General features: G+C 36.5%; 1 protein-coding gene across 1 annotated transcript in view; it reads right to left on the bottom strand.

Annotated features, from left to right (window-relative positions):
- LOC124555282 (peroxisomal targeting signal 1 receptor) overlaps positions 1–12,343 on the bottom strand; it is a 238,538-nt gene that overhangs the window by 67,710 nt on the left and 158,485 nt on the right. The window contains exon 12 of the mRNA XM_047129157.1: positions 5,036–5,201. Within this exon, the coding sequence (XP_046985113.1) occupies positions 5,036–5,201 (166 nt within the window). The remainder of the gene's footprint in view (positions 1–5,035; positions 5,202–12,343) is intronic.

The following is a 12,343-nucleotide window of genomic DNA, read 5'->3' as shown; positions in this document are numbered from 1 at the left end:
GATGGGTCACACAGAATTTCGCTATTAACTGTTCCACATCATGGCCAATGATGACAGGCATATTAAGATGTTATAATCTAAATCCGAATATCTGTAGTGATGTTATTATGTTGCATAAAGTGTGTGCATGCCACAGTCTGTAACTGATTTATGTTTTTCTTTATATAGTTCAATAAGTGTTACCCTGTAAATGCAGGTCCAGTGTTTTAAACAAAATGCTTCTTTCTTAATGAAATCATGAGAAGACTAACAGGAATTCTAGTATAATGTTCGTAAATACTAATCAGCACGTTTGGAATTGAGCCTACTGCTTGGGACTTGAGGCAGAAACATAACACAAACAGTAAAGCGAATAACATCCTATTCCCCTGGTTGAGAGGAAATTAAGATGAAAACCACAGCAAACATACTGCATGTAGCTACTTAAACAATGATATATGTAAAGTGGTTAGAGGGGTAACAAATGGTGTAAATATACTGCATGATTTAGGAGTAACAAAAATATAAATGATTAGTACTACAATGATGGTACTGTGTTATAGCCTCACATAAATGACATGTTACTGCTGCAAAACATGTAGTATGTGGAAAGAAGATCAACACTAATCCGATGGCGGAAAATGCAGTAGAGATTGAATGTTACAAGTACAAGTAATGTGAGCTCAAATCTATACTTATGACCAAACCAGAACTGTTAAATAGCAACACACAGCCACTCTGCATTCGAAGTCAAAATGCAGGGCCAGAAAGGAAGGTAATAACTGTATTATAGAATCGGTACACAGAGGCTTTGGTGACGAGATAAGAACTGCTGATCCACCCACTGGGCCAGGTACTTATTTCCTGTAGAGGCCCAATAGCCATCCCTGTGTACTGTCTCTAATACCATATCACTTCAAAGAAATGGAGAAAGATTCAAAGAGTGGTGCTTATATTATGTCTGTCACATAGCTCCATTTTTGACTCCCATGACCTCTAAAGAAGCTGAAAACACAATTATGTGTCAAACAAATAATATCACAACCCTGTCATGCTAATGAAGTGGTGACTTATTACAGATGATATGTTTTACCATCAGAGGCCAGGAAATTGTAGTTATCCTGGAGCTGCTGTTCACTGTTATTTCAAGACCTCTGCTGGCTAGTAGATATGCAGAATAATGTGTACTGACTTAAATCATCCTGTGGTGAGCTGAGGTGCATTTTTCATTTAACATTTAATTGTGAACTGCATTACACCTCTACACAAAATATTCACTCAACTGTAGCACCATCTGGTGATACACGGCAGTAAAATCTACATTGTTCTACTGGAAACACTTCCTGAGTCATTGATTTTTGGTCAAATGTTTTAGTGGAGGGAAAAGAACTGCCGAAAAATTACACAATAGATTTTTTCTCAATTTTCATAGCCAAACAAAAAGTCAGAAATGGACAAATGGGGTATCAAAATGACCAGCATGAGGTCTATTTTTTAACAAGAAAGATTATTTATTTGCTTGAAAGTAATTACACTAAATAAGAAAAACTTACTTTGTGATTTGAGGGAAAATTGAAGTATTTCACAAACAGCTGTTACTATCTACGTAAATGAAGTGTCAAAAAGCTCATCTCTTCAAGACCTAGCTATTTTGTGCATAAAAAGTTACACTGATGTAGAAATTGTGGAGTTCTTGCTTTTGTATTACAGGAATAAAACAAATATCAAATTACAGTACAAACTGAAACTTCTCTGATTTCTCTTGGTCTGTATACCCTCAATAATAATAAAAAACAATACTAATAATAAAATAATAGAAGTAGTAGTAATAGTAATAATAATAATAATAATAATAATAAACTGATCAATATTTAAGTATATTATATTTAATGCTTTCTGAATAAAACTTGAACATGGAAAAACAACTGAAAAATGAGGCTAAATGTTTTGTGAAATGATTTGTATGGATGTAAAAAATAAAACAGATTAGAGAAACACTTTAATCACTTCTTTGTTCTACATGATTTTGAGCATTCTTCGAAGGGACACCAAATGTTTCTCTAATCTGCTTTATTTCTTACTTTTAGATATATCATTTCACAAAACATTTGAAATCCTTCAAATTTTTTTATATTTCTTTTGGATCACATGGTACACAATGTGGAAAGAGAAAGAGTTGTCATACTATGACAAAGCAATAGTGTATCAGTCTCATATAGCTTAATAAATGTTAAAGCCTAAAATATAACCACATGAATCATTCAAAAATAATATGTGAAGCTCAAATTACTGTCAAACTATACAATAAATGATAAAGTTTTTTATTCATCATACTACATTCACAAGCATGGGATGGATAGTCAATATTTGTCATAAACCTAGTAGTCACTTTCAGTAATATATACAATTTGTCTTATTGCTAACTTATTACTCACTGTCACTCCCTTCCCCTCACAAAAATTTTTTCCAGAAATTAATTGTGTCAGTGGAATGTGAAGGAGGAAGTATTTGAGTTACCATTACATTTTATGATGTGAGATGCTTCCACTGCAATGTTCCTTGATTCAGTTCTCCTAACCCTACAGATGAGACCTGTACACTAATCAGCCAGAACATTATGACCACCTACCTAATAGTCGGTATCTCCACCTTTGGCACTGTTAACAGTGGTGACATGTCACAGCATGAAAGCAGTGGGGGCTTGTTAGGCTGCTACAGGAAGTTGGCACTGCATCTGCACACACAAGTCACCTAGTTTCCATAACTTCCGGGGAAGGGGGTGATGACCTATGACACCACGTTCAGTCACGTCCCAGATGCATTCTATCAGATTCAGATCTGGTGAGTTGGAGCAGGAACACCATATCAATTAGAAATTACCACTGTGTCCTATGAACCACTCCCCACACTCCTGGCCTTGTGACATGGTGCATTATCTTGTTGAAAAATGCCATTGACTTTGGAAAACATTATCATCATGAAGACTTCTAAGTGGTCTGCAACCAGTGTATGATCTCCTTGGTCATCATGGTGCCTTGCCCTATCTCCACTGGACCCATGGATGCCCATGTGAAATTCCCCAGCCATCGCTAGCTTGTCTCGATCCAGCAGTATAGGTGTCAAGGAGCTATTCCTCTGGAATTTGCACCCACCAATCGGCATAATGAAGAAGGTATCAGGCTTGATCAGACCAAGTAATGCTCTGCCACTACAGCAATATCCATTGCCGATGTTCACGTGCCCGTTTCAGTCATAGTTGCTGATGATGTGAGGTTAACATTGGACATACATGGGTCATCGGCTGCGAACGCCCACTGTTTGGAGTGTCTGGTGCACTGTGTGTTCAGACACACTTGAACTCTGTCCATAGTTAAAGTCTTATGTTAGTTCTGCCACAGTCTGCTGCCTGGTTTTGTTTATCAGTCTGCCCAGCCTATGATGTCCGACACCTGTAATGAGGGGTGGCCACCAAACCCCACTACATCTGGATGTGGTTTCGCCTTGCTTTCGCCACATGTTGAAGATATTCACCACAGCACTCCTCGAAAACTGCAAGTCACGTACTTTCCGAAATGCTCATGCTGAGCCTCCAGGCCATAACACTCAGCTATCAGTCAAAATCAATTCTGCGCGCACGCGGGCGCGCGCGCACACACACACACACACACACACACACACACACACACACACACACACTGACACTATACACACACTGTGTGTGTGTGTGTGTGTGTGTGTGTGTGTGTGTGACCAGCAGGTATTCCTCATCATGCGATGGTGCTATTTGTATTGACAGTAGGTCAGTGGTCACAATGTTCTGGTTGATTAGTGTGTGTCATTTGTGATGTATATTTGAAAAACCATGCAGTCTTTCCAGTCCATTGGTTTTGCCATTAGCCTTATTGTTATGCACAGTGTTGTACTGCAAGGATGAGATGGTGGTACCTTTTTATAGCATACCTCACAACAGGAAGATTGCATTGCCATGTTAAATGAGTTTCACGCAAGCCAGATATGTAGCTTACACACTGCTCCATGTATGAATTTTTTCATCGGTTAGAATGTTTGGAGTCCTATGGCTGGCAGTGTATAAAGTAATTTCCATATAGACTATGCATCCCTGTTTAACATTCAGAATGGAGTTTTATATCCTGATGCAAAACTATGTAACAGGTTTCCAGCAGACATCAGACTGAAAAATCCTCAGAAATTCAAAAACAATATAAAAGTGTACCTAATCTAGAAGTAGTTATCAAAATTATGCATGTGAGTCACAACTGTTTGATAGTATACTTCACAGAAGTAAAGCACAGTAGCTGATTTTGCATGTTAATGTGGAACTTGAAGTATTCCACAACCCTAAAGGATGCCCTCCATAATGGGATGTACAGAATGTGTGTGAATGTATGAATGATGAAATTAATTAATGTGAATGATCCATGTGAGTTTTATGGTGGTCAGAGAGAGGTGGAGGAAGGGATGGGGGTGTTCTGCTATGATAGTACTAACACACTACATGGATGACAATGGCTGGTACGATTGAAGTACTGATTAAGGAAATACCATCGCCATGTGGCTGGATGCTGAGAGACAGCATCTATTGGCCACTGACTAAAAACTAGGTCACAAGCTGTTTATTTGACAGTTTTCTCATCCTAACTTTCAATTTGGTATTCCAGGTGAGGTAGTAGACACTATTAACATCAGGATGACGGCATTTATTGAATGAATGCTGACATTACATAACAGACCACTGATATAATGACATATTATATAAAATAGAGGCCATGCTACTGTGTACACCTACTACAGTTCATCCATTCCAGCTAATTGTAAACTCTGAGATCAGACTGTAAAGGGGAAAATATCAAAGAATATGAGAAAAAGTAAGTGTGTGTGTGTGTGTGTGTGTGTGTGTGTGTGTGTGTGTGTGTTTTCCGCGCATGCAACATTTCATTCCATAAAATGTTCAACATTGACAATATGCTTCACTACTGTCTTTTATGACTAAAATTTTATTTCATGTCACAATTGTCTGAAAACTGTAAATACTCACATCTTGCCGTACTTGCAGTGCTGCTCTGAAACAATCAACAGCTTTATCAGTTTCTTGGCTGAGGTTGAACAGAATCCCCAAACATGTCTGTACGTCAGCATCAACGTCGGTAGGATATCGTCTTGCAGCTTCAATGAACAGATTCTTCACTTTTTCAAAGTAATTGCTGAAATGGAGACAAACTTCTATAAATTATATTGGAGCACAAAATTTATTCATCACCACAGGCTAAATTCTATAATAATAATAATAATAATAATAATAATAATAATAACAAATAGACAGTAATTATGGAGAAGTAGAAACTGGAGCAGTAAAAGACTGCACATTCTAAAAGAAACATTAGGCATGCACACTTTTTTCCCTGTTTGAATAAATCCCAGCATGTATTTATCCATTGTTGGCTGTTCTTCTATAGGTGGCATAAGAAATAACACACACAGTTTAAGAGAGAGTGCTCACAATTTGGACAGCTATAATGATAAAATGAAGCACACAAAATCAATAAAATTAACCTTTCATTTAAAAGAGCAATTTTTCAGTCACTTTTGGATGTCCTACTTTAAATGGGAGATTTTCCCAGTGAGAGCTAATGATGTCTGTCACAGCAGTTGTCCCTAGGTTTGTGGGTCATTCTGAGTGAACTGACAACAAATTCCTGTCATCCTGCATCTTTAATTTTCAGAAGTTTCAGTGTGGTATGTACAAACTTTAGGTTTTTGGTATTACCAAAGAATAAAATCACACTGGATCCAATCATGTTACTGGACAGGTCCATCAATGCCACCACAGAGGAAAAAAATTAAGAGAGAATGGGCAAAGCTAAGATGCTCTTCAAATTCATTAAATTGAAACAGATTTTTTTATCTCATCATTACAGTTGTGGGGGAGCAAGTACGGGCTTCCCTACTTTACACTTTGATATTTATAATACACTCTGTGTACAGTCTGCACCACTGAATTGTTTTAATTATAAGGGCAAGTGTTCCTTCACACTGTCCCACATTCACTGTGGAATATTTTGAAAGTACTGTTTTTATTACAATTTTTTATCATTAAATTGTGGGTGAAAGGAATAATATTTGACAAAATTTCAAGAAAGTGACATTAGGATTTCTTGAGTTGTTACATGTTTCTCTATTTTAGTGACTGGCAGGGAGTTAAGACAGAAAGTTCATATTTGCAGATTTAAGTTGATTCACAATTAATTTACAGTTAATGTATTGGCATTACTTTTGAATTAACTGTAGAGATGAAATGTTACTCATATCCTAAGATATCCAGTTTCTCAAGAAAAAATTAATTTTTTATAGTTAATTTAGTTTTTATTTTATCTTTCGGGTCAAAATATTGGCATATTTATTCTTTAGGAGATAAATTGTACAGGTGTTAAGCTCTAATTTAGTAAATTCTGAATACAGCAGTAAGCTTTAGACCAGCTATCTTTCATATTACAATTTAGTTTATTGTTAATTTTGATTTTACAACTATTTTAGGTTTTTTTATTGAGATACTGATTTTTTTATTGTTTTTTATTTTCCACACACCATCAGGTGGCTTGCGGAGTATGGATGTAGATTTAGAATGATAAAATTAGTGTACTTATTTTGCTTATAACTTATTATAAGGAACTAGGCAAATCTGATTTTCACCTGTTTATCAAAAACATGTCCTCTTGGTAATATTTTGAAATCTGTCCTGCTCACTGACAAAGTTTTAAAGAGCAGCAGTATTTTGATCATGCATATCAAGTGACTCTTAATAAATTTTTGAATTTAACATTTGAGTCAAAAACTTAAATTTTTCTGAGGGTCGAAAAAACCCATAAGAGCTTGCCATTTTATTTTTATGTAGTTGTTTGATAGTCTTGCTACATTTAATCATAATATTTTATTGGTGTTATATGAAGAGTAACTAAACTCTTCATTATTAAATCAATAATTATTTATGTTTATTATCATGAGCCACAATTTGTGATCAAATGATTAAGTTACCTCACAGAAAACAGCATAATTGTTTTCAAGGGTTCATATTGACAAAGCACATTGTGAGGTTGATATTCAAGAAGAAAAGTTTTGGATCCAGGGGCCATGTAATTGGGTGTGTATGGCCCTCAAATTCTTGCATGATCTAAGTCCAGACTGGCATGAGCCATGTCGGTTTCTACCCTAAGTCATATATAACCACATTTGTAGTAAAGGACCATGGGAGTAAAATATTTTTTTTTAGTCTCTACCACTATTTTAACAAACTAATGTGCTAAATTTAGATTTCATTTATGCACATTTTTTCTGCAAACAGTATTGATACTACATGATTTATTTACATGTTTTTGAATTTTTTCTTTTAGTTATTTGTGTTTTAATTTGTGTAGCTTTTTGTAACTTCATTACAATGAAAGGTTTTGGGTTATACTGAGATTCGAAAAGGCCATAATAAGGTAGGTTTTGTTGCTATTCGTCAAACTTTTAGTGATGCAACTATAAGAGGTAGCTAAACAAAAATGAGGAAAAAGTAAGTAAACTCTTTATTATTTCAATAGGAATCACCATAACTGTTTTATACATTTTTCCCACTATGACACAAGGTGGCCATTGCCTTCGTAAAAAAAATGTTGTAGTTGCCTACGGAACCACGATTGTACCCAGGTGTGAACCCCTTCATGGAAAGAAAATTGAAGGCCACAAATGTCTTTCTTCAGGGCACCAAAAATATGGAAATCACATGGGAAGAGACTGTGACTGTACTGTGGATGTGTAAGGCCTTCCCAGAGAAACTGCTGCAGTTCTGCACTGTAATCAAAACAATCTTGGCAACAGGCGGGCCTGCACATCTGGGTGTGGCACAGCACCTATATCTGTTCAGAAACAAAGATGTGTCATTTGTTGATGCTGTGCTCTGGCACTGTCATTAAATGTTAAGAAGGATGTATGTCCTGACAGAAATTAATAATGCAGATAATAAGATTAAAGCTACATAAGATATTGTTAAACAAAAGACAGGACAGCCATATAGTCAGTGTACAAGATCCCACAACAATTAAACTTAACGACAATGCTGTGACTGATCGTTCAAAAGCTGCATGTATCTTTAACAATAATTTTTTTAATGCAGCAGCAAAACTATGAACAAATGATTCAGCTGAAGGAGCAAGAGAATATATTAAAAATATCATTCCCAAATCTTTAAGCAACTAGAAGCAGCACCAACATCATTCACTGAAATTAATAGAATTATACTAAAAGTTCATGTGGTGTTGATGAAATTTCCAACAACATAATTCTGAAAAGTTGTTCCACCTTCATAAATAATGTCCTTAGTGATATATGTAATACATCACTGGTACAGGGAATTTTTCCAGGAGGTTAACATATGCAGTTGTTAAACCATTTCATAAGAACGATGACCAGAATAACTTAAACAATTATTACCTATTTTCCCTACTGACATCTTTCTCAAAATTTTGAAAAAAGTAATGTAATCAAGGGTAGCCTCATAACGAAGTACCAATAATTTACTTTGTGTATCACAGTTTGGAGTCCAGAAGGATTGTTCAACCGAGAATGCTATTTATACATTCACTCATCACTAATGAAACAGTGCAAGCCTTAAATAATAAAATATCCCCAGTTGGTATTGTCTGTGAACTTTTCTTTAATTTATTCCAGGTGGGTGCTGTGACTGCTGATCCTACACGCGAGTTCAGTTATTTATTTACAGTATTAATGAGTTTATTTCTATCCAGAACCCTCACCAAAGTTAGTGTTTTTGTTACAGTCTCGTGCATTCATTTGACAAGGATGTGATCCCCTACGCCTGACTGGCATGACCGTCATTCATTTATGTTCCCTTAATTACATGAGTACACCACTTTCCACAACAGTAGCTTCCATTTCTGTATGTCAATTTCTCAGTACTTTTATGTTAGTAGCTGTCTTCTTGTTTGCAGTTGGTGGCACCTGGAAAATGAAGCTTGAAACTTCAAAACAAGCCATGGAATAAATTAAAGAAAATTATTGGCAACTGAAGAGGATTTTTATTCTATAAATATGTTCCTCAGTTGCGGTTGTTCACCGATCAAATATTTTGTAATTAAAATAACACTGGAAAGGTAGAAAATTTTAGTGAATGAGGATAAATCACAAATGGAGTGCCACAGGGTTCAATTTTGGGTCCACCCCTATTCCTTATACAGGGTGGTCCATTCATCATGACCAGGCCAAATATCTCACGAAATAAACATCAAACAAAAAAAACTACAAAGAACGAAACTTGTCTAGCTTGAAGGGGGCCCGCTAGATGGTGCTGCCATAGGTCAAACGGATATAAACTGCACTTTTTTAAATAGGAACCCCCTTTTTTATTACATATTCATGTAGTACGTAAAGACATATGAATGTTTTTAGTTGGACCACTTTTCGCTTGGTGATAGATGGCGCTGTAATAGTCACAAACATATGGCTCACAATTTTAGACAAACAGTTGGTAACAGGTACGTTTTTTTAAATTAAAATACAGAACGTAGGTACGCTCGAACATTTTATTTTGGTTGTTCCAATATGATACATGTACCTTTGTGAACTCATCATTTCTGAGAACGCATGCTGTTACAGCGTGATTACCTGTAAATACCACATTAATGCAATAAATGCTCAAAATGATGTTCATCAACCTCAACACATTTGGCAATATGTGTAACGACATTCCTCTCAACAGCGAGAAGTTTGCCTTCCGTAATGTTCGCACATGCATTGACAATGTGCTGACGCATGCCATCAGGCGTTGTCGGTGGATCACGATAGCAAATATCCTTCAACTTTCCCCACACAAAGAAATCCAGGGACGTCAGATCCGGTGAACATGCGGGCCATGGTATGGTGCTTCGATGACCAATCCACCTGTCATGAAATATGCTATTCAATACTGCTTCAATTGCACATGAGCTATGTGCCGGACATCCATCATGTTGGAAATAAATCTCCAGTCTTTCATGCAGTGAAACATCTTGTAGTAACATCGGTAGAGCATTATTTAGGAAATTTGCATACATTGCACCATTTAGATTGCTATCGATAAAATGAAGGTCAGTTATCCTTCCTCCCATAATGCCGCACCGTACATTAACCCACCAAGGTCGGTGATGTTCCACTTGGCGCCGTGGATTTTCTGTTGCCCAATAGTGCATATTATGCCGGTTTACGTTACCGCTGTTGGTGAGTGACGCTTCGTCGCTAAATAGAATGCATGCAAAAAATCTGTCATCGTAATTTCTCTTGTGCCCAGTGACAGAACTGTACATGACGTTCAATTCCTGGTGCATAGAAATATGGTACGGGTGGAATCTATGTTGATGTAGCATTCTCAACACCGAGGTTTTTGAGATTCCCAGTTCTCGTGCAATTTGTCTGCTACTGATGTGCGGATTAGCCACGACAGCAACTGAAACACCTACTTGGGTATCATCATTTGTTGCCGATCATGGTTGATGTTTCACATGTGGCTGAACACTTCCTGTTTCCTTAAATAACGTAACTATCCGGCAAACTGTCCGGACACTTGGATGATGTCGTCCATGATACCGAGCAGTATACATAGCACATCCCCTTTGGGCATTTTGATCACAATAGCTATACATCAACACGATATTGACCTTTTCCACAATTGATAAACGGTCCATTTTAGCACGAGTAACATAAATGTGTTCACGGAAGTGAGTTAGGTGTAAAATAACATTATAAAGTGACACCTTGACAATATCGGTTTATGACGTTATTTTACACCTACCTCACTTCAGTGAATACATTTGCACTATGTGTATTTTATATTTTCATATTACTGATAAACCAATGTCCCTACACTGTATTATGAGTGGAATGTGTTCCTGTTACGTGACTGATAAGTGTGCCCTTTTAAATTTTCAAAGATCAGATAATGACAGCAAGCTTCTGTTGAAACTAATCAAGAAATGAATAATAATCAAAGACTGCTCTCATCACACAAATGTGTGTAACCTACATCTCCCTAATTTTGGGAAAAAATGCACTATATCCACATCTGTAAAACGAATAGTCACATCAACAGGTGATGTAGCACATGAGCAGTAGTCAGTAAACAGGTAGAATGCTCCACAGTTTTGGGTGGCCCTATTGATAAAAACGAACTGGAAGAAGCGTATGACTGACCTTCTCAAATGATTAAGTTCAGTTCCTTTTGCTCTTCATATAATTGCTAATCTTGGAAACAAATAAATTAACTCCTGACATAGTTTGCATATTTCCATTCAATAATGTCTTCTCGAATAATTTTCTGGGGCAACACACCTCTTAGATAGAGATTGCACTAAACAAGCAGTAAGAATAATATGTGGTGTTCACTGATGGACATCATGTAGGTATCCGTTCAAGGAGCTAGGAATTTTAACTGCGCTGTCAGACTACATACATTTGCTAATGAAATTCATCATAAATTATCCATCACTATTTAAGAAGAACGGTTAGGTCCATACTTACAACACTAGAGGGGAGAAATAACCGTTATTAATCATCATTAAAGCTGTCAATGGCTCACAAAGGAGATCACTATGCAGAAACAAAAATCTTTGATCATTTGTCAATAACATAAAACGTTTAATCTAAGCTAAAATCATTTAGCGAGGACAACTCCTCCTGCTTCATGGATGGAGATCTATTTAAAGACTGGTAGCCTGTATAAGGAAGAAGAAGAAGAAGAAGAAGAAGAACAACAACAACAACAACTTGTTTTTAAGTGCAGATGCACGAGAAGGACTAAAAAATAATCTGTTCATGCCAGGTATCAGCTACTTCAGTGATCAACCACACCACATGTTTAGCAGTTAATTGCTTCTCAGCACTGGCCAATAAGATTTGGGTATCACTGCCCAGCAAAATTTGGGTGAAAAAAATTATAAGAATTCCTAACATGAAATCCAAGGTATTAACTGGAATTGGGTGTGACAGATTAACTTATGTGATGTTCTAAAACCATAAAAATATCTAGACCAAATAAATTTTCAGAAAATAGACTTATAAGAATGATGATTAATGGACACCTCTTTTGTACGAAGTGTCCAACAGAAATTTTTCACCAATAGCCATTGTTTACCCATTTTAAGGCAACAGACTCCAGGCTAGAGCCAATTTTGTTGAAAAACACATGGTGATAAGACTGCAGTTGGTAGTAAAACTTTGGGAGCTGATGGTTCAATGCAAGGTTTACCAACTGATGAGCAGGGTGAAACAGTTGTTACTTTCAAACTGTTATGTAGGTATTGATCTACAGTTTGCATAA

The sequence above is a fragment of the Schistocerca americana genome, chromosome X (genome assembly GCF_021461395.2).
Source record: "Schistocerca americana isolate TAMUIC-IGC-003095 chromosome X, iqSchAmer2.1, whole genome shotgun sequence".
In the NCBI taxonomy this organism is placed as follows: domain Eukaryota; kingdom Metazoa; phylum Arthropoda; class Insecta; order Orthoptera; family Acrididae; genus Schistocerca; species Schistocerca americana.
The sequence above is the reverse complement of the archived record's forward strand: the minus strand, read 5'-3'. Positions and strand labels throughout refer to the sequence as shown.